The sequence below is a fragment of the Zonotrichia leucophrys genome, chromosome 11 (genome assembly GCF_028769735.1).
Source record: "Zonotrichia leucophrys gambelii isolate GWCS_2022_RI chromosome 11, RI_Zleu_2.0, whole genome shotgun sequence".
NCBI lineage: Eukaryota > Metazoa > Chordata > Aves > Passeriformes > Passerellidae > Zonotrichia > Zonotrichia leucophrys.
Window position 1 is genome coordinate 8,569,005 of NC_088181.1, and position 22,209 is coordinate 8,591,213.

The window sequence follows — 22,209 nt, forward strand, 5'->3', positions numbered from 1 at the left end:
ATTTGTCAATCTAATGTCTCTTACAACCTCTGGGTTAGCCAAGCCATAAAACAAAACAGATCCCTGGTTACATTTGTGCAGCAGATTTGTCTCTTTCTTCTGAGCTCATTAAAACAACTGCTTTCATCTCATTAGATTGCTAAAACATTTCCAACAGGACTAGATGTGTCATGTCAGAATATGACAGGCAAATTTCTTTTGAGGTTTTAAAACTGGGTTGGAAGAGGAGAAGCTATGCAGTTCACTGTTGTCACTGAAAGATATTTTTACTTTTATGAGTCCCTAAAACAAGAAACAAATTAAGATCTGTCAAGGAAAAAGAAAAAACACAAACCCAAAATGTATTCCATCTTGCCTCCTAATATTGTTACTGCTTTTCTCTGAAATCTCTCTCAGTCTAATAACAAGAACTTTAAATATAAAAGAAGGAACTACGGTTGTTAATGTTTTGGCACAATTAAAAATCCAAGAGGAAGGAAATAAATGCTGAAAACATGATTAGTCTTTGCAACTACAAGCCACAATGAACAGCCTTACTCGCCTCTATTCCCAGCTCTTATTCTTGCCTGCTTCAGGAGCAATCTCCCTGTGCTTTGCCACTGCAAATTGTGGAACACGACACCCACAGCATCCACAGATGCAAGAAAGCATCTGTGAAGGTGGGGAAAAACGTTGCTGCGAGGAGAGAGCCCCCTCCTACAGCAGCCTCCACTGGGATGATGTCTGACACCCTGGCAGGAGACCCTGCCTTGCTCAGGGTGGGTAACACTGCCCAGCTGCCATCCCAACATCCCAGAGCTGCCCCAGCAGGCAGTTTGCTACTGCTTTCCCTGCAGGTTCCACTGCCAAAACAGCCCCACCAGAGCCTCCTCCCTGCTGGGTCCGTGTGCCACATGCACGGTGCCAAATCCACACCCACGGCAGTGAGCGCTGGGGCAGGTCCTGGGAGAATGGCACCTCTTCATTGGGAAGGCTGCAGCCCCTTCCCCTGCTTATTGAAACCCAGCTCAAATACTGCCCAGGTGCAGCCTGCCACTGCCCTACTTTGGGCTTAAAATCACAGAAATCCTGGAAAACAGCAGGAGACAAGTAGGGATGAGGGTGGCTCCACCTGACCTGGTGCTCCAGTGAGGTTTGTGCCTCTGGGTTGCCAGCTCCCACCATGATCAAACAGCTCCCAGATGGAAGCAGAGCCAAGTGGGGCTCTGCACCCAGTGCCAGAAGGCAGAAGAGCTGTGCTGGGGAGTGGGACAGACCATGAAGACACAGTTTGCAGCCCTGTCCCTGGGAAGATGCTGCAGAGGCGAAGCAATTCTGCGCTGTTAGCCCCTGTGGGGTGAAGTATTCCTGGGGGAAGGGGCTGCAAGTGTGAAATCACTAAGGATTTGAGACACAGACATGCAGCAAAGAGCACTGAAGTGGGTGTTCACAACACATCATTTCATTTCAACGGCATTTGGCATCAAATTGCTGTAAAACCAGTGGGCGGGGACTGCTTCTCACTGAAGAAGTTCATTAGATTATAAGTAATTTGGTTACATAGAGAGCAAGTAGAACCTGGGGCTGTTTTGAGGGGCTTTTTGAAAAAGGTCAGAACAATGTATCAGCCGGCTGTTGGGACTGATGGCTGCTGGGGAGAAGATAGTAGATATTTCAAGATAAACACTGTATACTAGTGTACTTTTCTCCTTATTGTATATTTCCATCCTTCTCATACTTAACATAAAAGACATTTTGTGAAAATGATTGGCACGGCAGAGAAGCCTATCAACTGGGTTACTGCCAGCACTTCTGGTGAAGAGGCACATAGCTGCTCTGGAGGACATGCGGGACTGGAAGCTCTGGCATCCTGTGAAAGGGAGCTGGACCCAATCTCTGTGCCCAGCTCAGCAGGGGACAGAAGCTGCTACTTCTGTAAAAGCAAAATCAAAAACCAAAACCCAAGATTTTTCCTGCAGGCAGATGAAGCCATGTCTCCTCAGGAATGCCACACCTATTGCTAACCCCTTGTTTGGGAAGGTGAAATATTGCCCTGGCTCACCAACCAGAACGGTGGCTGCTGAGTAGGTGGCAGGACGTTGTTTTTGAAGCCATGCCAGCTAAGTCAGCCTCTCTGCGTAAGCACCATTAAACACTGGGTTCCCTGGAAGCCTGTGCTGATGGCAGCGGATGGTGTCCCCACCTGAGCAGTCCAGCCCTGCTCACCACTGGATCGTGTCACAGAAATAAGTGTCCTGCTAAGCAGTGAGAGATGGAGATATGCTTGGTGTCCTGCTCTGCTGAGGCTTCTGATGAACAAGCATATTCACCAGAGTTTTAAGTCCCCACAAAAATATCCTAAAATAACATCAGTCTCTATTTCATGCTACAATCCAGGTATTACAAAAAACGAAGATTATAAATTCCAAATTCTGCATGTGCTCAACATTTATTTGAATACACAAGATCTAAAAAATATTAATATCCATTGCACTCCTATATTGTGAATTTACTGAGATAGGGTGGTGTGAGTGGAAGATGAATTTCTCTCATCTGGTAACTCTCACCATCTAGCTTAGATTTTAAAGGAAAGCCTGAGCTTTGCTTGGTTACAGATGGTTTTTAGATTAAGCTGAGTGAAAACAGAATCTGGACACAGCCTGATTCTGAATGCTGTGGCACACTCTGGAGTCTCATTGGCTTGCATGGCACAACCATGCCTTTCAGAATGGTTCCTCTGACTAGCTTGGCTCCAACCCTTCATTTTGAGGCATGGGTAAAAGCATCTGGACTGCAGAACTGGTTGTGAAAAAATACAGCAAAATTAATCAGCCAAGGTGGAATAGTCAAAGTGCAAGGCTGAAGGGTGTCAAAACAACCATGGGTGCTAAGAAAAGTGTCATTCCTAGCCTGTGTTGCCACTGTTTAGGATGTACATTCCAGACTCCAGTTCCACCTCTCTGTCATTCACCAGTACCTCTTGGTTTGACCGATAACTCCCCATTCACCAGCTAAAAGGTATCTCCAAATATTTCACTAAAAAATCCTGAATTACATTTACAAATCCTTATCTACATCCTGGCTACACTTTCAAATTACTGTAATTTCTACTTTTTCTCCTGTTACCTAACATTTCGAGGATTAACTGGGCAGTGTGTAACCTCTTCTAGTCCTATGTAACAATGTCTGCTCTCTGTTCCTTTGTCTTAGCATTCTCCAATCTGCCTCTAGATTCCTGCGCTTGTTTCAAGGCAATATTCAAGTGTGAAGGTTCTTGAGCCATTCATGAGGATGAGATTTATTATCTAGAAGCACACCAATAATACAGTATTAAAAAAAAAATAGCACTCTTTCATCAAAATCTAATGAACATGCGATTTAATCTTTATTAAGAATTCATTAGGTTCTCAGCAAGGCTGTCTAATGGAGCTTGACCAGGTGAAATGCTAATGCCTAGATTATATTTAAATTAATTTTGGGCAGTGTTGGTTTCCCCGCGTTGCCGCCTGCCCGTCGCTCTCGCGGCTCCCTCCAGATGCTGCTGCCGTGCTCATGGCAACACCGCTGTCCCCACCCCAGCCTCCGCGCACTCCGCTGGAGTTTCCACACTCACAGATGCCTCCCGGTTTCCAGCACTATAAGCCCATCCACCATAGCAGCTTCCTTGATGTTTTCACATTAGGTACAAAGCTGCAAGCCTGGCATGCCTTACTTTGAGTAGTTTTAATGAAATGCATGTGTATATATATACATATATATATACACACACACACACACACACACAAAATGGGTATATTTCAGTCCTCAATATACCAGTCTAGTCCAGCAAACAGGTTATTATCTTGACGTGATTTTCTTCAAAAAACAAGAGCTCTGCTCTTTGGAAAACAAGAGTGATTGTATGCTTACTGTGTAGCCAGTGTGGTCACTGCCCTCCTGCCTATGGGCTCTATGTGTGCACTCTGCTGTTGTAGTTCCTACAGCCTCTCCCTTCAACCAAAACCCATCGCCCGCCATTCCAGCATGCTTCTGCAGAAGCAATTCCTAGAGATTAAATAATTTATTGGTGTTCATCTGCAGCGACATGTCTCCTGATCCACCTCCTGCACACAAACAAGAGCAAACCAAACCTACCCCACCCCAGACCCAAATCAAACTGTGGGGGTTAAAGGAGGGAAAGCCCCCTTTCAAACAGTGAAAGGGGATAATCAGAGCCTACAGAAGCAGGGTACACAAACGTCAGTGGGAAAAGGCACGGACACCACTGTGCACTAGAGGCAAGTCTCCTCATAATGAGACCTCCCAGCCCCGCAGCGCCTTGGGAAAAGCACAGCCTCAGGCGGGGATGATGGTTTCACTGAACCCCCGAGGGGTGGGCACAGCGGCCACGGAGCTGATACAGAAATATCCGGGTCACCTGCTGAACCACCCTGCCTGGAGGGAAGCTGGGCTGAAGGCCCAGATCTGCCGCCGTGGTGCACACACATGCACACGCACATGCACACCCACATTCACACACACTCTCTCACACACACTCATACACACAGGCACACACTCACACCCATATTCACACACACTCACAGGCACACACTCACACACACACGCACACACTCACACCCACATTCACATACACTCACACACACACTCTCACACACACAGACACACACTCATACACACACAGGCACACACACCCACATTCACTCACACTCACACACACAGAGGCAGAGTCTCACACCCACATTCACACACACGCACACACTCACACCCACATTCACACATGCACACACGCACACCCGGGGCGGCTACGGGAGCTCAGGGCTGCAGCTCACGACGGGCACGGGCCCCTCTGCTTATCCCGGAGCCCCTCAGGCTCCTCCCGGCCCCTCCGGAGGCAGCGGAGCGCGGTTCGAGCCCCCGCCGGGCGCTGTCCAGCACGAACCGCCTGAACGCCGCGCCGGGAGCCGCCCGTGGCCCGCGCAGCTCCGGGCCCCCGCGCCGGGACCTGCGCCCCGCTCCCCGCGTCCCATCCACACCCCTCTCTGAGCCTCTGCCCCTCGCTAAGCAACCCCGGTCCCGGGGGGGCCCCTCCCAGGCACGGATCCCTCTGCAAGCACCAGCATCGCAAAGCGGCAACCGCTCCCAGCTGAAATCCAGACCCTGAACCAGCGCCCAGGCTCGTTCCGTGATGGCGCCCGCCTCCAACCAGCCCGTCATGTTTGTAGCGGTGGGAGGACGGGGAATTTCATTGTATTTTAATTTTTTTTTAAAAATGGGTGGGGGGAGAATAGTCGCACCACGGGTGTACCTCCACCTCTATTAGCCTTCCCTGCACCTGCTTTCCTACGGGGTGCATTTACACGAGCCACGGGGATGCTTGGAAGAGACCTTGCGCTGGGGCTCTTCACTGCTGTTTATTACACGGTTACACCTAATTAAACACAGAAAAAAGGGTGTGGGAAGCCCCAGCGAGGAGCAGCGCCGAGTACCATAGGGAGACTCGGATCCCAGAGCAGGAGAGGTTTGAATGAGATGAATGGCCAAGCTCGTCGTTCATTAATTAAAAGAAGAAGGTACCAGCTCAATAAAAGGGGCTTTCAGCGATAGGGAGCCTTGGTTTAAATCCGCAGAGCCGGCAGATAACACCCCGACATTAAGCTTAAGTGACAGCGGCTCGCTTCCCGGGGACATCTGCGCCGAGGGAGAAGGTGGGCAGCCGGCCTCGCTGCACGGCCGCCGGGGGCGAGGCCGCGGGGCGCCGCTTCAGCACCAGCGGGCCCTGGACAGCGCCGGGAGCGGCGGCGGCCCCGCCGCGCTGTGCCTGCGCGGTCCCCTCAGGTAAACATGGCGCCCGCGGCCCTCGCTCACCTCCGCGAGCCCCCGCCCCGCTCTCCCGCCCCGCACCGCCGCTCGCTCGCTCCCCCCGCGGGACTTACTTCATTTGCTTCACGATGGTGCTTTTTCCCGACTCTCCGGCTCCTGTTGGAAGAGAGATGAGGTGGGATAAGCACGGGGGAAGAGGAGGAGGAAGAGGGGAGCGATGGGGGGCGACCGGCGGGTTCTCACCGAGCAGGAGTAGTTTCACATCTTTGGCCGCGCTGATCCCGTCTTCCTTCAGGTTCTTCTCGATGGCCTTGCTCCGCTCCAGGGCGGCTCTTTCCTCAGCACTCAGGGTACATCCCATGGCGGCGATGAAAATTTAAAAAAAAAAATGAAAAAAAAAAAAAAGGGGGAGGGGGGATGCAGCCCCCGCCGCCTCGGCTGGCTCCCGCGGGCAGAAAGGAGGAGGCAGCCGGGGGGCAATAAAAGAATTAAAGCAAATGGCCGTGAGGCTCCGGGTAGCACAGCGCCTCCGCGGCGGGGCTCCCGGCTCCCTCCTGCCCCTCTCTCCCCGCGCCCGAGCGCTCAGTGCATCCAGCGGGGCTGCAGCGGGCACGGCGAGCTCTTCCCGGCCGGGAGGCGGAGGCGGAGGCGGGGGAGGAGGTGGAGGAGAAGGAGGAGGAAACGGGTTGGCGGCGGGGGAGGGTGCGTCCCTCTCCCGTGCTCCCGACTGTCGCTGTCCCCTCCTCGGCGGGCGGCGGCGGAGCCGAATGGAGGCGCGGGAGCAGCGGCGGCGGGCGGGCGGGAGGGCGGAGGGAGCGCGGGGGCGCGCCTGGCTGCGCGCTCCCGCCGGCCTCGCCCGTGACGCGCGCGGCTCGCGCATGCTCGGGGCCGCCCCACCCGGGCCCGCGCCCGCTGCCCGCGGCGGGGCCGCCCGCTCCTCATGGGCGGGGGTCGCGGCCCCGGGGCCCGACCCCTCGCCTGTCCCCGGACGGGAGAGGCCGCGGCTTGGGCTCCTGTCCCCCGTTCCCTGTGACTCAGAGCTGGGGTCTGCCTTGGTGGAGGGTCTAAAGGGGAAGCCGTACGAGGAGTGGCTGAGGGCCCTTGGCTTGTTCCGCCTGGAGAAGAGACTGAGAGCAGAGCTCATGGTGGGCTGCAGCTTCCTCTGGAGGGACAGTGCAGGGGCAGCGCCGATCTCTTCTTGCTGTGACAGGACCCGAGGGAACGGCTGCAGTTGTGCCCCGGGGGAATTAGGTTGGATATTAGGAAAAGGTTCTTCACTCAGAGCGTGCTTGAGCACTAGAGCTCCCCAGGGCAGTGATCACAGCTCCAAACCTGGCAGATTTCAGGAAGCATTTTGTCAAGGCGCTCAGGCACATGGTGTGACTCTTGGGGATGTCCTGTTCAGGGCTAGGAGTCTACTCCATGATCCTTGTGGGTCACTTCCATCTCAGGCCATCCTACGATTCTGTAGGAATGGCGCAGTGCAGAGCTGAGTGTAGGGGCTGTGACAGCAGTGTGTCCCTTGGGGCTGTGACAGCAGTGTGTGTGTCCGTGGGCACTGGGCTCCCCTGGCACTGCCCTGGGCACTGTGGGACCCCTGGCTCCCCACATGCCCTGAGGGTCCCCATAGCTCCTGCACCCACACCCTGTGCCTGCCCCCAGCCCACAGTGCCATGGTTGTGACCTGGCCTGCCAGGAGCCCTCTGGGAGCTCTGCACAGTTCAGGCACTTTGATCAACACTTGCAACGTGAATCGTTTACATGCTCCGTGCAAAGCATCAGGTTTCAGCACCATGTTGGATTATGTTTTCCATCAGTGTAATTAACAGATGGTTTGGGTTTTTTGTGCTGCAGTGCGGTCACAGACCTCACCAGATGACCTGCCTTCTTTTCATAACCATTCCATGACATCTAACAGTGATTTAAGAATTCTAATGAATTAAAGTCCCACAATTTTCCTGGCAGGTTTTGCCATTTCAAAGGGTTGGAAAAGAGAGAAGAAAACAAGTGTCAACAAGGAAAATAAAATAAATTGAACTTTGTTTAAAATGCTTTCCTACACGCCCAGACAAGTCACAATATACTCAACTTTAATCTATAACATTGATTGATATGTGACAATCTAGCTATAAAAAGATCTAGAGAGGAAGGAAGTATTGAGCACAGCAAGGTAAAATGCATCAAACTAAAATGAGGATAATCAAGGATTGCTACCTGATCCATGGAAAGGACACCCACCATTTCAGTAAACAAGAAATCTGCAAAGGGAGGTTTGATTGTTTGGAAGTAGATGTCAATGCTGAGGCTGCTGATTTCGCCTCTAAAAGCCACTCCACCTCTCTGCCAAAAAGCACCCAGCTACAGGAGGCCTGACAGGAAATCCCTGTGCTGTGGGAAGGAAATGCAGGGCTGCCCCACAGGCCCTGGGGAAGGCAGGGGCTGCTGTTCATGGTGTTGGGTGTGGGTGACCAGTGCTTACACTGTGTGGGTTTTCCGCTTGGGACCTCTGCTCTCTGCCTCCTCTGATTGTCTTACCTGCTCTCCTGAGTTCACCAGATCCCATTTCCAGGACCATTTCCTTAGGGGTAGAAATATCATTTCTAATAGCACTTAGAGTATTTGAAGCATGGAGTCACAGGCACTTTCCTTCCAGGCTGCCATCATCTCCTCCCAGTGCTGTTTCCCATTCCTTCTTCCTCACAGAAGATGTTCTTCCCATTTTCCCTCCTGACTTCTGAAACAAAAGGGAAAAACAGGACATGAGGTTAATGAGGTAAAGAGGGGGTATGAAAAAAAAGCTGACAAAAGAAAGCAAAAGGTACTCAGTGTATTCAAGGACTAGTAATATTTACTACACATTTGTGAGCTAATAGGTGCAGTGCATTTGAATTTTGGGTAATTATTTCTGGAAGCTCAGGGGACTGAGATGGACAAGCAAGCCTACAGCATGTGTTCAGCAGGGAATAAATGGAGATGGGTGCGGTTACAGAGCAGTTCCTGCTCTTTCATATTCGCACAAATCTCATGTGTAAAATCAATAGGATCAGAATTTCAATCAATAAGTTTCATTTCAATGGTTCTAGCCAGAGGGAATTACAAAAAGTGCCGTATAGAAAAAGCACAATGAAGAAATCCAGAGGCAGTGTCCTCATGAGATGGCTGCATTTTCTTCCCGTCTCCTCCAGCAGCTTGCCAGCCTTGGACTCATATTGGGAAACTCTCCAAGGGTTTTACTAAGAGAATTAGTCTTTTGTATCAGCCTCTGGCTACTCGTTATCTGACAAATTTGTAGCCTGAGTCTCCTGCCATGGAGAAAATTATTTCTCTTCTTCTTGACCAGTGTGGAGTCTGCAGTCAGCCCTTTGTCCCATGAACATCCCCATTGCTACACAATAATCTGCTAATTTCTTTCTTAAGGGAAAATCAGAAATTGGCAAGTCTTCTCCTTGCTCTCTCAGCTCTCAGAAAAATTCAGGGGAGCAGCTGTGAAATTGAGCCATTTCTGAGCCATTTTTTTCCTGCTGCTAACTGAACAGAGCTGATGGAAACGTTTCTTTCAAAATTTTTCTGAGAGGGAAATTTAATTTTTTAAAAAAAATCTGCTTATTCATGGCAGATGAATTTCAAGAACATGAAAGAAAAAAGGTTGCCTCCTCCACCAAACAAAATGCATTCCAGCCTACTTGGCTTTTGAGATAAATATATTGGGTTTTGTTGCTGAAAAAGATGTTTCCTTTTTTCAGGAGCTGACAGAACTCCTCTTTTAATAAAAGAGGACTGGTTGCTGGTAGTAACAACTTCAGATGAAAATAGGCTTCTTTTTTTCCCCTTGTAAATGAGAGAACCTCTCCATTAAAGGTGGAGAAGAGGAACTTTCTTTGTGGCTATTCCTGCAATTAAACTATTTCATCAAAGTGCGTAAAGAACTCGCTTGTTTCTGCTCAGACTACTCTCTCCCAAACCTAAGAGTCAGAAGTGTATTTTAAGCAAAGTCTTCATTCTCCTGTATCTGATCTGTGCCTCAGCAAAACCCAGCTTCTTTCTGCAATCAGTTTTCAAACATTGTGCTAGGAAAGTTAATCAGATAGTAATTTCTTTAAGAAGTGAAGGATGGTAACAGAACTGATGGGTGCCATTGGAAAAGACTGTGCCAAAGTCAGATATTGTGGGGTAGATGACAGCTTTATGATCTCACCCTTGTTGTCTTATCCTGGCTGCTTCCAGACTGATCAGAGATGAGCCTTCCAGCACACACCACCATCCTGGGCTCTGCTACCCAGCTCAAGGGTTTGTGGAGTGCTCTGGCCTTCCTCCTAGAATCACAGAACAGTTTGGGGTGGAAGGCACCTTTCAAAGCCATCTAGTCCAACCCCTCTGCACGGAGCAGGGACAACTTCAACTGGGCTCTGTTGCTCAGAGCCCTCCCCAGTCTTGCCTTGAATGGTTCCAGGAATGGAGCATTCATCAACTCTTTGGGAACCTGCAGTTCCCCCAGAATCAAGCATTTCTCCCTTATATCTAATTGAAATCTGCCCACTTCTAGTGTAAAACCACGGTTCTTCTCTTATTGCAACAGATCTTACTGAAACATGTTCCCACAGCTTCCCAGTCTGGAAGCAGCCAGGAGGTAGCAAAGAGGGATGAGAAAACTCTTCTATGGGCCTTGAGAAAGTCTCAGAGCTACCACAACAGAGGTTGCAGTAGTATTGGAGGGAATGCCACATTGGCTCCATCCCTGTAATTAGTTGATACTGTGGGATCAGCACATCCTAGAGAACTGGTGGGTGGTACAAGGAGGGAGTGGGGCAAGCCCAGAATGGTGTGGCCATAGGAGGAAAGCTGCAAAGATTTGCAGCTCATCTTTCCTCTCCTACTTCAGGGTTGTTGTGTCCAATCTATAATCTTATATTCCTTCGGTGTGGTTTTAATGTACATGCTAATGGAACGGCCACCAATCCCACGGAGAGATAGCGATGCATTCTAGCAGATCTCACCATTAGGAAGTTTTGCCCGGATATTCAGCTTAATTTTTCATTCTTTAAATTGATGTCAATTACCCCCCAGCTAAACCTAGTTATGCAGTGGAAGACAGGTTTAAAATACTGCATGATCTCACTAAATTGGAGAAATGGACAGAAATCAATACAATGAGAGGCAATAAGAATGCCCATAAAGGTTAAGTGGTTGATGGAGGAAGGATTAATGAAATGCACAGATACTAGGTTAAATTGCAAATATCCTTACTTCACTCTTACTCACTCCATACCCCACAAACATGTTCTACTCCAACAAATCAAATGAGGAAGCACCTTAGAATTTGACTAGCGATTTGCAGAAGTAGAGATGAGTATTAAGGGAAGACATGGTTTAGGGTGGATTTATTGTGTGGAAAATTGGCTATAAGACAAGAGTGAGACACCAAGAGTCAAAAAAAAAAAAAAAAGTGACCTGTTGATAAGAATATGACCTGCAATATAACTGGTGTCAAGAAGTAAGTTGGACAGCCTGATGAAGTCTAGAGAAATGCAAAAACCCCTTCTTTTGTTGTTAGTTTTTCATGCCTGTCTGGTGGCCAATGACAACTACAGTACCTGGGAGTCACTGACAGTTCCTGTCTTGAAATTGGGTGAAGTTTTTGGGCTAGGGCTTATGGGGTTAACACATTTCAAGGCAGAGAGATACAACAGCTTGTCTTCAAAGTACTTGGAACCAACCTTAGAAAGTTTTCTGTTCAGGTCTGTCATGCCATGCCGAGAAGAACGGGATGTATTCTGAGGAAAGTGACAAATGCCAGAGAGAAGATCTGCAGGGGAAGCTGAGGAGAACTGCATGTACCAGGGCTGGAGGAGGTCCTGGGGCTGGTCTGTCTACCAGTCCCAGAAGACAGCAGCTCAATGAAAGCACTGCTCTGTACTGTGGTTCAAACCAATGATTTCCTGAGGATCCACATCAGTTTCTGCACAATGAAGTGTTTTTAAATAGGTTTCTCAAAAGGTTTCTACTACTTTTTGTGAAAAGACATTTATTGTGTGGCCTGAAACAGGACATTACCTAAGTTTGCAGAGGGTCCCAAGTTATGGTTTCTCAAAGTGAGAAAGAACTTGTCAATAACCCTTAATGTGGTGTGAGCTTCTCTCTCTTTCCTGCAATGACTTTCAACTCCCAGCTCTACAGAGTCTTTGCAGTGTCAATGTTTTCCATTTTTAATGGTTCAGGGACACATGGTGGTTGAAAGACTTGTAGTCCTACAAATTAAAAATCAGAAGAGAAATTATTAACTCTTTTGCTGCTGATCATTGAGAAGAAATCAGTACAGATTCCCTCATGGGTATTTTCATTGTTTGGGACAGGTTTACATAATGATGGGCTATTTTCTTCCCCTTTATCTGTTCCAATTTCTGCCTGTATGGAAGTGCAGATATTTATCCTTTGATGGTGATGGGAGAGCCTAATGAATTAGGACTGAAAGCAGGGAAGCAGCCAACATCTATCCACTTTCCCCAGTAAGAAATATGGAACAGCATGGGTGCTGGTGCACCAGTAACCTTGAAAAGCCACAAAACTGAAGCTATGCAATGTTGTCCTTCAGGCAAGGGTGCAATGGTGCCAAAAATGAGACAGAGAAGCTGCCCCTGGCTTGGAACTTGATGATGACAAGAATCTGTCAGCTCTTTACTATTCCTATTTCCACAACATCAAGGGTGATGATTTAGAAGGAATTAAATTATTCCAGCCACAATCCAGGAGTGCTGGTTAGAGGCAAGGTCTTGATTACTCTGGGTAGGAAAATCAGTCATTGCTTGGTGTTGGTGAAACTGAGCTTAATCCTCTTCATTAAGCATTCAAGCTCAGACATGCAACTGATTGCATGCAAGTGTCATTTCATTCAGCTACTGCCATCACATGCAAGACTTGGATAGACAATTCAAGCAGCTCCATTTACAGCACTTCAGGAACATTCTTGTTTTTATACAAATGCTATCCAGAAACCTTGCAGCTCTCATTCACACAAGTAGTCCTGATGAGTGATCTTATTGAGGAATGCTAATTCAGTCCCTGAAAATATCAGTGTATACTTATAAGATTCAGAGCTCTAAGAAGCTAGCTCCAAGTACAAATATACCATCAGTTACATACAACTCCTTCACTTTTTATCTGAAAAAAGTCTCAGTTGTTTTTACAGAATTAGAATTGTTTTTCTATCAGAAATATCTGTTAAAATATGAAAAGAAGCATTGGCTCTACCAAGTGTTGTTTCAATGTTATGCAGTGCTTCCTGATTCTAAGTACTGATGTGATTCACAAAGGCTGGCTTTAGCTGACAGAGGCTGTAATCAGTGGAGGAAAAGAGACACTCCTCTGGAGGATGAATAACAGGAATCATCTCTCACCTCTGATTTTGAAGAGAGCCTACAGTCTGGCTGTCCTTGGCTGAAGCTAACCTTCGTGAGCATCCCTCACAATGCCCTCAGACAAGGACTTGCTTTCACTGGGAGGGGATGTGGGAGAACAAACTCTGCACATGCAAAACAGGCAGTGGTATTCTGAGAAGGTCATGTTGGGGGAAATGACATCTCGGGCAAGCATGAAACAGTACCTGAAGCAAACTCTGTATTTGGAGGATCAGTGCATTCACTTAATATCAAAATATTGGCTGGATGCTAAACCTGATCCAGCTTCAAACAGCAGAAGAAAACAGTCCTGTAGAAAAGATCCATCAAAGGTTTTTAAATACAGAAAATGACTGCCTCTGGCTAAAGTTGTCCCCAGGTGACAGACTGCCAGGAGCATGAGTGCAGGAGGAGAGGCTGCAGTGCTCTCTCCCTCCTGGTGCAGCCTGCACTGGCCTTGCAGAGAACTGAGGAGGCTGGGCTGGGAAGCTCATCAGTCTGCTGTGCTGTGCCTCCCTTTCCTTCTGAGTTTGGCCAGCAAATACCATGAAATTGCCAAGAGCAGGTTCTTGCCCTGGGAGCTGCTCTTGGCTGTTTCTCATGGCTTCACTAGGCAGCAGTGAAACTCCCTTTGATTTCAGTGATGTCAGAAACTGAGCATCTGGCCAGCTCAAGAGACTTCTACATTAATGACTAAAACATTGAAAAATGCACGGTCACAGCATGAGGAATTTGATTTCTGTAGTAGTCCAGCTTGTCTGAGATATATTTCATTGTTGCCTGAACCAGAAGATCCAAAAATTGTCAGAAAATACTTATTCTGTGGATGAAGAAGGGGTTTTCAAATGTGCTGCATGAGTTCTCTGATTTCCTAACAGAATTGTGGCCAGGAGGTTTGGGTGCTGGGGTGGGATCTCTGGCAACGTGCATTGATGGTTCACATGAGTATTAAGCTGCCGGCACTTGCTTTCTCAAATTCATGGAACATTGTATTCTTTTCTTCACCTCATTTACTGCTGGAAAACAATTACACTAAATTTTTAAACACCAGCTCTGTTCCACCTTTCAGCAGGAGGTGACATGAGACACAGGTAGTCCTATAGTTTGGTGTTCTTTTTTGTGATTAACAGTTATGTAAATATAAGTTATTAATATCTTGTTGATTTTTTTAAAACCTTTGAAAAAAGTAGATGATCCATTGGCATACACATAAGGATGGTATTTCTTTCTACCCTCTCTCCTTTTCTTTGCTTGATATGAAGAACAAAGTAGGTCAATGAGAAAGGTTTTTTAAGTACTGAAGAGGAATGTGGTAGGACTTACCCTGTGTGCAGAGCTGGAAGTTGTTTGGAAGAGAGAAAATTCTGGCTGTATGTAAGTCCACTGCATTCAAGAGGCTGATGCCAAGGTAGAATTAAAATGTGTTTTTGCTAAGAAGGAAAGGATCCTAGCAGTTATTTTTCCTTCCTGATGATAATCAGTGGTCATCAAGGGTTTGGTGTGACAGCTGTAGATCTCTTCTGTCCCAGGACAGCCCTGACCTGCACGAGCTCAACACCAGAGGCACATTTTGGAAAGCCACCTGCACTCCTGGCAGGAGGAGGGTGGTTCAGGAGGGGTCTCTGACAGCTCAGCACTACAGGTGTCATCAAGCAAATAAAATGTGCCTCCCACACACATCAGCTATGTCTACTTTAGCACGTGATAACAAAATAATCAAACCAAAGTCCAGCAAGGAACTGAGGATATATCCTGGGCAGTTTTGACATAAAGAAGTAGTGAGGTCATTTATTTCCTCTATCCATTGTAGCAAATGGGTCATACTGGCTGGCTTGGGAATAAATACAGTTTTAATCTCTTAACTAAGTCTACAGGAGATCAGTTTCAGTGAATGCCAGTTAAATGAAGAGATATAATGGATATATTTGAGGAGAGAAAAATCTGCTTGCAGAGTGGCTGGGCTGCTGGATGAGTGGGTTGCTGGGCTCACCCTCCATTCCTGTGTGCCCAGACGAGCCAGAGGATTTTGGGAATGATCAAACCATGGGAAGGCTGCACAGTGGAGCACCCCTTGATCACACTGTTCCAGAAGGAGCCCAGGAGGGGTTCTTGGGGTACTTGGTCACCATCCTGAGCCTTCTCTGCTGAGCAAGTGGCTTCCCTGGTTGCTGGGTGATGGCAGCACTGAACAGCAGCACAAACACATGCTTGTGTTGCTGGGCTGGTCCAAGGCAGGGGCTGGCAAAGCACAAATCTCTGCCTGTTTTTCTCTTTCCATGTAAGAAGTTCAGCCCCATGCCTTAGTCTTGGGTCCTGGTCTCTGCTTAGCCACAGTAATACTGCAGTGTGTTTTCCTGTGCAGTATAAGACAAAAAAGAAATTAGGCTGTGCATTACTACCAGGAGGGTCACAAAGAGGAGAGGTCCCCAAATCCTGGATGCCCTCTGGAAAGTAGCTGCTCTGTTCTCTGAAAATCCTTTTCACAATTTCTGTTACAGTGCTGTGGATAAATGCATTCCAAGTCCTCAAGCATTTGCTCAAGTTGCAGTAACAGGGAACATTGCAGGGAAGAGAAGAACAGGGCACTGAATCCTTAAGTATATAGAGAGTTATCAAGTGGTATCTAAGTTCCTTGGGTTATGGCCATAGCAGGATATGAGAGTAGGTCCCTACTCTCTCCCTCCTAAAATCTCCCTCTTGTTCCACTAGGCACACAGGAAGAATGATGAAGTGTGTCTGAATAATTTCTGTGATTGTGTGGGGCAGATGGAATTCTAACAGAATTCATTACTTTATAGAAAGAAGTGAAAAAGCCTTATCTGAAGAAAATCTGAACCTGTAAAAATCTCAGGTGTCTGAGAGCCTTCTCAAGACCATGTTTTACATTTCCTCTTTTCTTCCTGTGATGTTTTGTCTCCAGATTTTTTCTCCTTCTCTCTTAACTGCCTTTCCTCATTTCATTCCACACTGCTATTCCCAGGGTTTTTTCCTTGCTCAAATTCCTGCTCCCTTTTAGAGAGCATGGGGGTAGCTGGGAAGATGTCTGTGAGTCACAGATAAACAGTCTCCACTGTGAGTAACTATTTCAGATCTTGCCATGCAATGACACAGGGTGCTGTCAGTGCCTGTTAAAGAGAAACCCTCCTTTGGGAGCATGGCCTTGCTGATGAGGAAGTTTTATCTCCCAAATACCTTTTAACCCACACTTGAGTCTGTGTTTGCTTGTCTCAAGACAAAACTCAGTGGCTGCTGTTGGTGGTGCCAAGGTGAGGTGACGTGAGCCCGTGGGTAGGGGTGCCCTGCTCTGCCTTTGTTGCTCTCTGCACTGCCAGGAAGCTCTCTGAGGGTGGTTGGACACGGTTTGTTTGCACAAGGCTGGGTGCTGCAAGAATTACGCTTGTGTGACTTCAGCTTAGAGCAGAGCAGATCCTGGCAGGGGGATGTGTTCCCCCACTCTGTGTTTGAGTGGGAGATTCTGGGAAAACTGTCATTATTTGGAGCAATATCAACACACTTGGTAGTGATCTCCCAGCCTCCCTCCATGCCTGTGTGACAGCCTGAAAAATGCTCTTTCTCATGTGACACTGCTCAGGGGCCAGATCCAGGGAGCACGAGGGGCCCAAGGCCTCCTCCTTGGGTTTCCCAAGGGGTGCTTCTTCTGGGACCACTTGGCATGATGAGATGAGGAGCTGCAGGTTTGTGGCATGCTGCCCATCTTCCCATGGCTGTGGCATTTCAGGAAGGTGCATCAGGATCTGCTTTGCAAATTCTGCTTGCCAGGAGATTTTCCCTTTTGATGTCCTGTGGTGGTGGCCCTGGGTGGGCACCATGTGAGAGCAGAGTTTTTGTTTCCTACTGGGAAAGAGCAACTGAGGCAGCTCCAGTCTGTGCAGTGCCTTTGCTGATACAAACACTTTTGCTTTTCCCCTGTGACAGGACAATCTTACCTTGGTTTGCTCGGCTTTATTGAGAGAAACTAGCTGAAGGGGTAGGAGTTATCTGAAACTCCCACTCATCTGCCTGGTACATTGCTTCTCTTGCAGAATATTTAGCTTTCAGGCCATGGAGACTGCATCAAGCTTCATCAGCTGATGTTGAATGTTTTTGAAGTTTCAATTGCTTCCTTGCCCAAGATGGAGCTATCATTTTTATTGCTTTGGTTGCTTAGGCAGGGAAAGGGAAAGATGAACAAATCAGTACAGCCCTCTTGAATTAGGATTGATTTTCATGAATTCTTCTTGTTGATTTTGAAACACAATTGTTTCTAAAACATTTAATTGATTGAGGATTTTTCTTTCTCCATTCTTTTCAGCAGCATTTGTCCTCAGCCATTTGCCACTGCTGGGAGAGGAAAAAAAAGAAAATAAGCTCTGTGTGAGATCAAGATTTCAACGCATTACGCACCAAAACATTTGTTGCTATTTACTTTTAAAAGTGCCCTTCTGAGGCTGCACGGCTACAGCTGCCATCTGTTCAGGATTACGCTTTGGAACTCCTGGTTTCTCTGCAAACCCCCTGCCTGGCACAGGGAAGAGGTGCTGGGGACAGGGCTGGTGCAGGGGAGCAGCACCTTCACAGCTGGATCTGACAGGAGACCACGAGGATGGAAGAAGATTGCAGTTAGTGAAGGCGACTCCAGAGTGGTTTTTTCCAAGATTCAGTGAGATATTCATTAGGTGCTTGCTGAAATTCCAGAGAGGGCCATGCCAGGAGTGCTGCTGTTCATCTCTGTTTAGTCAGGCAGGAGGGGGATGTGGCCTGAGTGTGCCTGAGCCCCTGGAAAAGCCCAGCTCAGCTTCTGAGCTGTCTCATATAGTGGCAGAACAGAGTTTTTCAAGGTGTGGGGAAAAACATCATCCCCTGAAGCAGCAGGAGCAAAACTGTGTCCTGGAGTCCATCTCTTAGGGAGGGTGAATAACTTCCAGTGCTGGAAATCCTTCACAAGTGTGTGACAGCATGAAAAATGCTTTTTCTCACACAAGCAAATGTGCACATCAGCTGGTGAATCAACTGAGGGAGGTTTTCTTTAGCAGCCAGTGCAGGCTGTGTTTAGATCTGTGTTTTGGGAATAAAGTGCTTTTCCAGTACAAGAAACATGAGGTTTCATTGTGATGTGGTCTTTTGCTCTGTTTTCCAAAACAGGTTTGTGGGTTAGGTCTAAGCAAATTCTCTGGGATTCATTTGGCAAGGAAAATGATGGAGCTGCTGTTGCCAGATGTGCAGGTCCTGCTCTGAACTCACAATTTGCAGGGGCTCAAAGAGCCTTCACTACTCCCTCCAGGTGGTGGGAAGCTAGAGAGTCCCAGTGACCAGCCACAAACCCAATGGAGATGCTGGCACAGCATTTTCCTCCCTGCTTGAATCTTGCTTAAAGCTCTGATGGCAACAGATGCTAATTATGAACATAACAGTTGTCACCTTTGTGGCTGTAACTCCTCTCTACACGTCCCTGTACCCTTAGTCCATCCCAGCTCTGACATCACTGATGTGACAAATGGTTAAACTACACAGGAGCCTGAAGATGGGTCTGTGTTTACCAGCTTTGCAAATCAACAAAATGATGTAATGAAAGCTGAAGGCAGGGTATTGCTTGAGCCTGCATCAGGGAATTCTGCCTGCCTGAAAGGGTCCTGCTTTTTGCAACTTGGGCTTCTGAGGCCAACTTTATGAAATTGCTCAGAGACATGAAAAATGAGCAGTGTTTTTCACAAGTATTCAGCAAACAAGAATTCTTCTTGTGCCAGTGCTGTGCATATGAAGGAAACTTGTTTCTCTGGGCCAGATTCTGGATGATTTTTTTTTGCATTTTTTGTCTTGTGGGCTTGGATATCTGGGGAAGGTGTGAATTATGGAGAATACAGTAATGCTGTTCCTCTGGGTCCCCAGTATGTGCTCTGAGTCCCCAATACACTTTTGCTACAGAGGCTAAATGGATCTGCTTTTCTAGATAGTCTCTTACTCAGATTTGTAATTACAGCCAGAAATAATAAATTTTTTAGAAACTGACAGAGTTTAACCTCCCAAGTGGTGAGCAGTTTTTAAAAATTGCCCTGGTGCTTCTCAGTGACTTGAGTAAATTAGAGAAATAGATCCTCTTGTGTGCTTCTCCTCTATTTACTTACGCTTCTGCTGCCCAGAAATGATTTGCACAGCTACTGAAGAGGCAAGCCAAGACAGCTTCCCTGTTTATAGCAGCACTGCCATTTGGAGGATCTATTCTTGCTTTGGGTCACCCTGGCCATGCAAACTCCAGCCCCCAGAGCAGCACAGTGAGCTCACTGCTGGCGCTTGGCATTCCTCAGCCAGCCCAGGGAAGATGGTTTGGGAGACATCAGTGTGGTTCTGCGGCTTGGTTCTCAGCTTTCAGTGGTAAGGAGCTGCTCTACATTTGGTGTGCACAGCGCAGCTGCTCCAGCTGAGCCCTGGGATGGTCTCATCCTGTTATTTTGCATCACACCCCAGATTTTTATGGGTTTATCACTAGCCACTTCACATAAGCAAGGTGGAAACATATGCAAGGTTAGTTGTGTAGAGGTTTTGCACTTGCTGGACCATGCTGACTCAGAAAAAAGTTTCTATGAACCTGGTGCCAGGTTTGTGAGGAGCTGGGGATGGGGAGGAATTTCTTTGCTCTTTAAGTGGCCAGATAGGCTGTGCTGCAATCTGCAAGCATTTAGCAGGTCTATTCTGGAACCAAACTACATGTTAGACCTTTTCATTTCCTCTAGGAATGTTTTTTCCTTTTTCCCCCCTTGGTATCTGTGTCAATAGGATCTGGACTGAAATCGTGCCAGTGCTTTTCCAGATAGTATCACCAAATGCAGGGGAAAGGAATAATGCACTTCCTGGATGGGTCCCTGAGGGCTTGCAGGGCTTCTGGTGGCTGCAGAGATTCTGGCTGTGGGCAGAGAATGAGGCAAGAAGCATCTGGACAGCACTGGGCTGAGAAGGCAGTGGCCAATTTTTTCTTGGACTAATCACATCAGGCAATGGAGCCAGCAGCAAACTGTATCACGAAGAATGTGAAATACTGGCAACATCCCAGGCCTTTCCATTAGGGCTGGATTTCCCATCTCATCTCCCTCCTTCCTCAAACCCGTGTTGATGCTGTTTTTCCTTGAAGAATTAAAGTATGTCAGATTCTGGCTTCTGTCAGGTCACAGTGTTGTCAACTCAGGCATCCTGCCACAGCCCAGTGGAGTCTCAGGGACTCTGCTCTCCAAGGTTACAAAATCAAGGCTTGAATTGTAATAGAGAATTAATCTTTTCAAATTTGCCTTTAGCCCGTGCAATTCTGACCATCTCCATATTCATATTGTAAGTGGGTTTTATAGATTTGCTGGAAAAGCAAGGGATAGTTTGTATTCTCCTTGCTGGAAAGCAACATTGTTTAACCCTTTAGGTCTGATACCTGCGGTTGGATGGAGTGGGATTGGTCTTTGCTGAAGGCTGGGGTTAAATTTGAGAGGCATGGGGGCAGAGACACAAGTGTGAGCTTTCCCTGCCCAGGTTCCAGCACTCCAAGGCTGATCAGCATCATGGTTTGCAGCCTCTGCAGTGCTGGAAGGCTGGGCTGGCAGACCCTACCCAGAATTTTCACAGAGCTGCCTGCAGCTCTCAGTCCCAGCATCAGCAGCACGTTCAGATTCAGAGCTGCTTTTCCACTGCAGCCGCTTGCCTGAGCCCAGGATTCAGCAACTCTCTGGCCAGAGATCAAAGGCTTCATCAGAGAACGGGGCTGCTGCTGCCTCTGCTTGGTCTGCAATCAGAAAGGCACAGCCCATCAGCAGCTCTTGTCGACAGGACACGCAGGGCAGAGAATCCCTTCTTTCTTCCAGTGCTTCAGAGGTGGTTTTGATTTTCGGATGCGTGATTGTGTTCCTCGGCTGTCAGGCTGTGTTTAATTATTTAATTAGTCATGCAAATTTCCCTGGCATTTTTGTACATCCAAGTTGTTACTCTAGCAATTAAAAGGCTGCTTTGATGAGCTGCTCTCATGGTGCGTGGTGCAGCAGAGCCTGCTCAGCAAGGTTTGGATGGGGTGGGTGGTGCAGTGATGGAGGAGATTTGCTTTCTGGCTCATGGAAGGACCATCAGGGCTGCAGAGAGGAGAGGTCTGCTCCTGGCAGTGGAAGTCTGGTGATCTCCAGACCTTGGGAAGCTGAGGATACCAAGCAATAGCCAGTCTTTGTTGGAGTGAGATGTAGGCCTGGGGCACTGCATGAACTCACCACTTCAGTATTACGTGTGGCAGTAAAAGTCCCCTGGAGTCCCTCACAGGATGCATCATCAACCACACATCTAGGCAGAAACCTCTCAGTTTCCCCTCTCAGCCTCACAGGGAATCAACAGGATGAAACTTTTGATGGGCAATGAGCTTTTCTGAAAGAGGAACATCCAGTGCCTTGTTCAGTGGTGCCTTCAGACTAAATTGCACATATTGTGTAAATTGGACAAAAACAGCCCAAGGTAAACTGGAAGAATGAGTCCTCAGGCTTGTATGATGGGGGCAATTATTGAGACTATGTGTATCATATGTGCTGAGAAGCAGCATCTGTAGGTTCCTCCTCTGCCAGAGGAACTGGTGGTGAGCAGGAGTATTTTGCAGTGGCCCATGTGAGAGGGTGGGAAGGGAGGTGGGGATGGTGTCAGTGTGTGGGAGTGGCTCATTTTATGGAGTGTAGGTGACTTCTGTAGATGGGTCCAAGTTTTATGACCCTACAAAGCCTTGAGGGTAAAAACATGTTTTGTTGGCTCTGGAATGGCAGGAGAAGCCCTTGGGACAGGGAGTGCTTGAAGGGCACAGCCTGGTGTCATGCTGGGAACTTTCATTCAAACCAGCTTTGGTGGGCTTGAAGTGAACTCTAAAGCTTTGATTGTTGGTTCTTTGGAAATCCATTTATCCTGCCAATCACCCTCCTAAAATTAGGTTTCATTTCTCAGCCCTTAATTGTTTTACGTTGTCAAACATTGTTTGATGGGAAATCAATCTTAGTGTTTTTTGCTATTGCTTTCTCAA

The 22,209-nt window shown here is 47.7% G+C and overlaps 1 protein-coding gene across 2 annotated transcripts in view; it reads right to left on the reverse strand.

The window, feature by feature from the left end:
* GNAO1 (G protein subunit alpha o1) overlaps positions 1-6,600 on the reverse strand; it is a 145,170-nt gene extending 138,570 nt beyond the window's left edge. Inside the window, exons 1-2 of one of the 2 annotated variants that reach the window (XM_064722767.1) lie at positions 6,043-6,596; positions 5,913-5,955 (exon numbers count right to left, since the gene is read on the reverse strand). In XM_064722767.1, the coding sequence (XP_064578837.1) occupies positions 5,913-5,955; positions 6,043-6,160 (161 nt within the window). In that variant the 5' untranslated portion in view covers positions 6,161-6,596. Of the gene's footprint in view, positions 1-5,912; positions 5,956-6,042 lie in introns of both variants that reach the window. The other variant, XM_064722768.1, reaches the window with a different exon arrangement.
* Between the last annotated feature and the right edge of the window lie 15,609 nt (positions 6,601-22,209).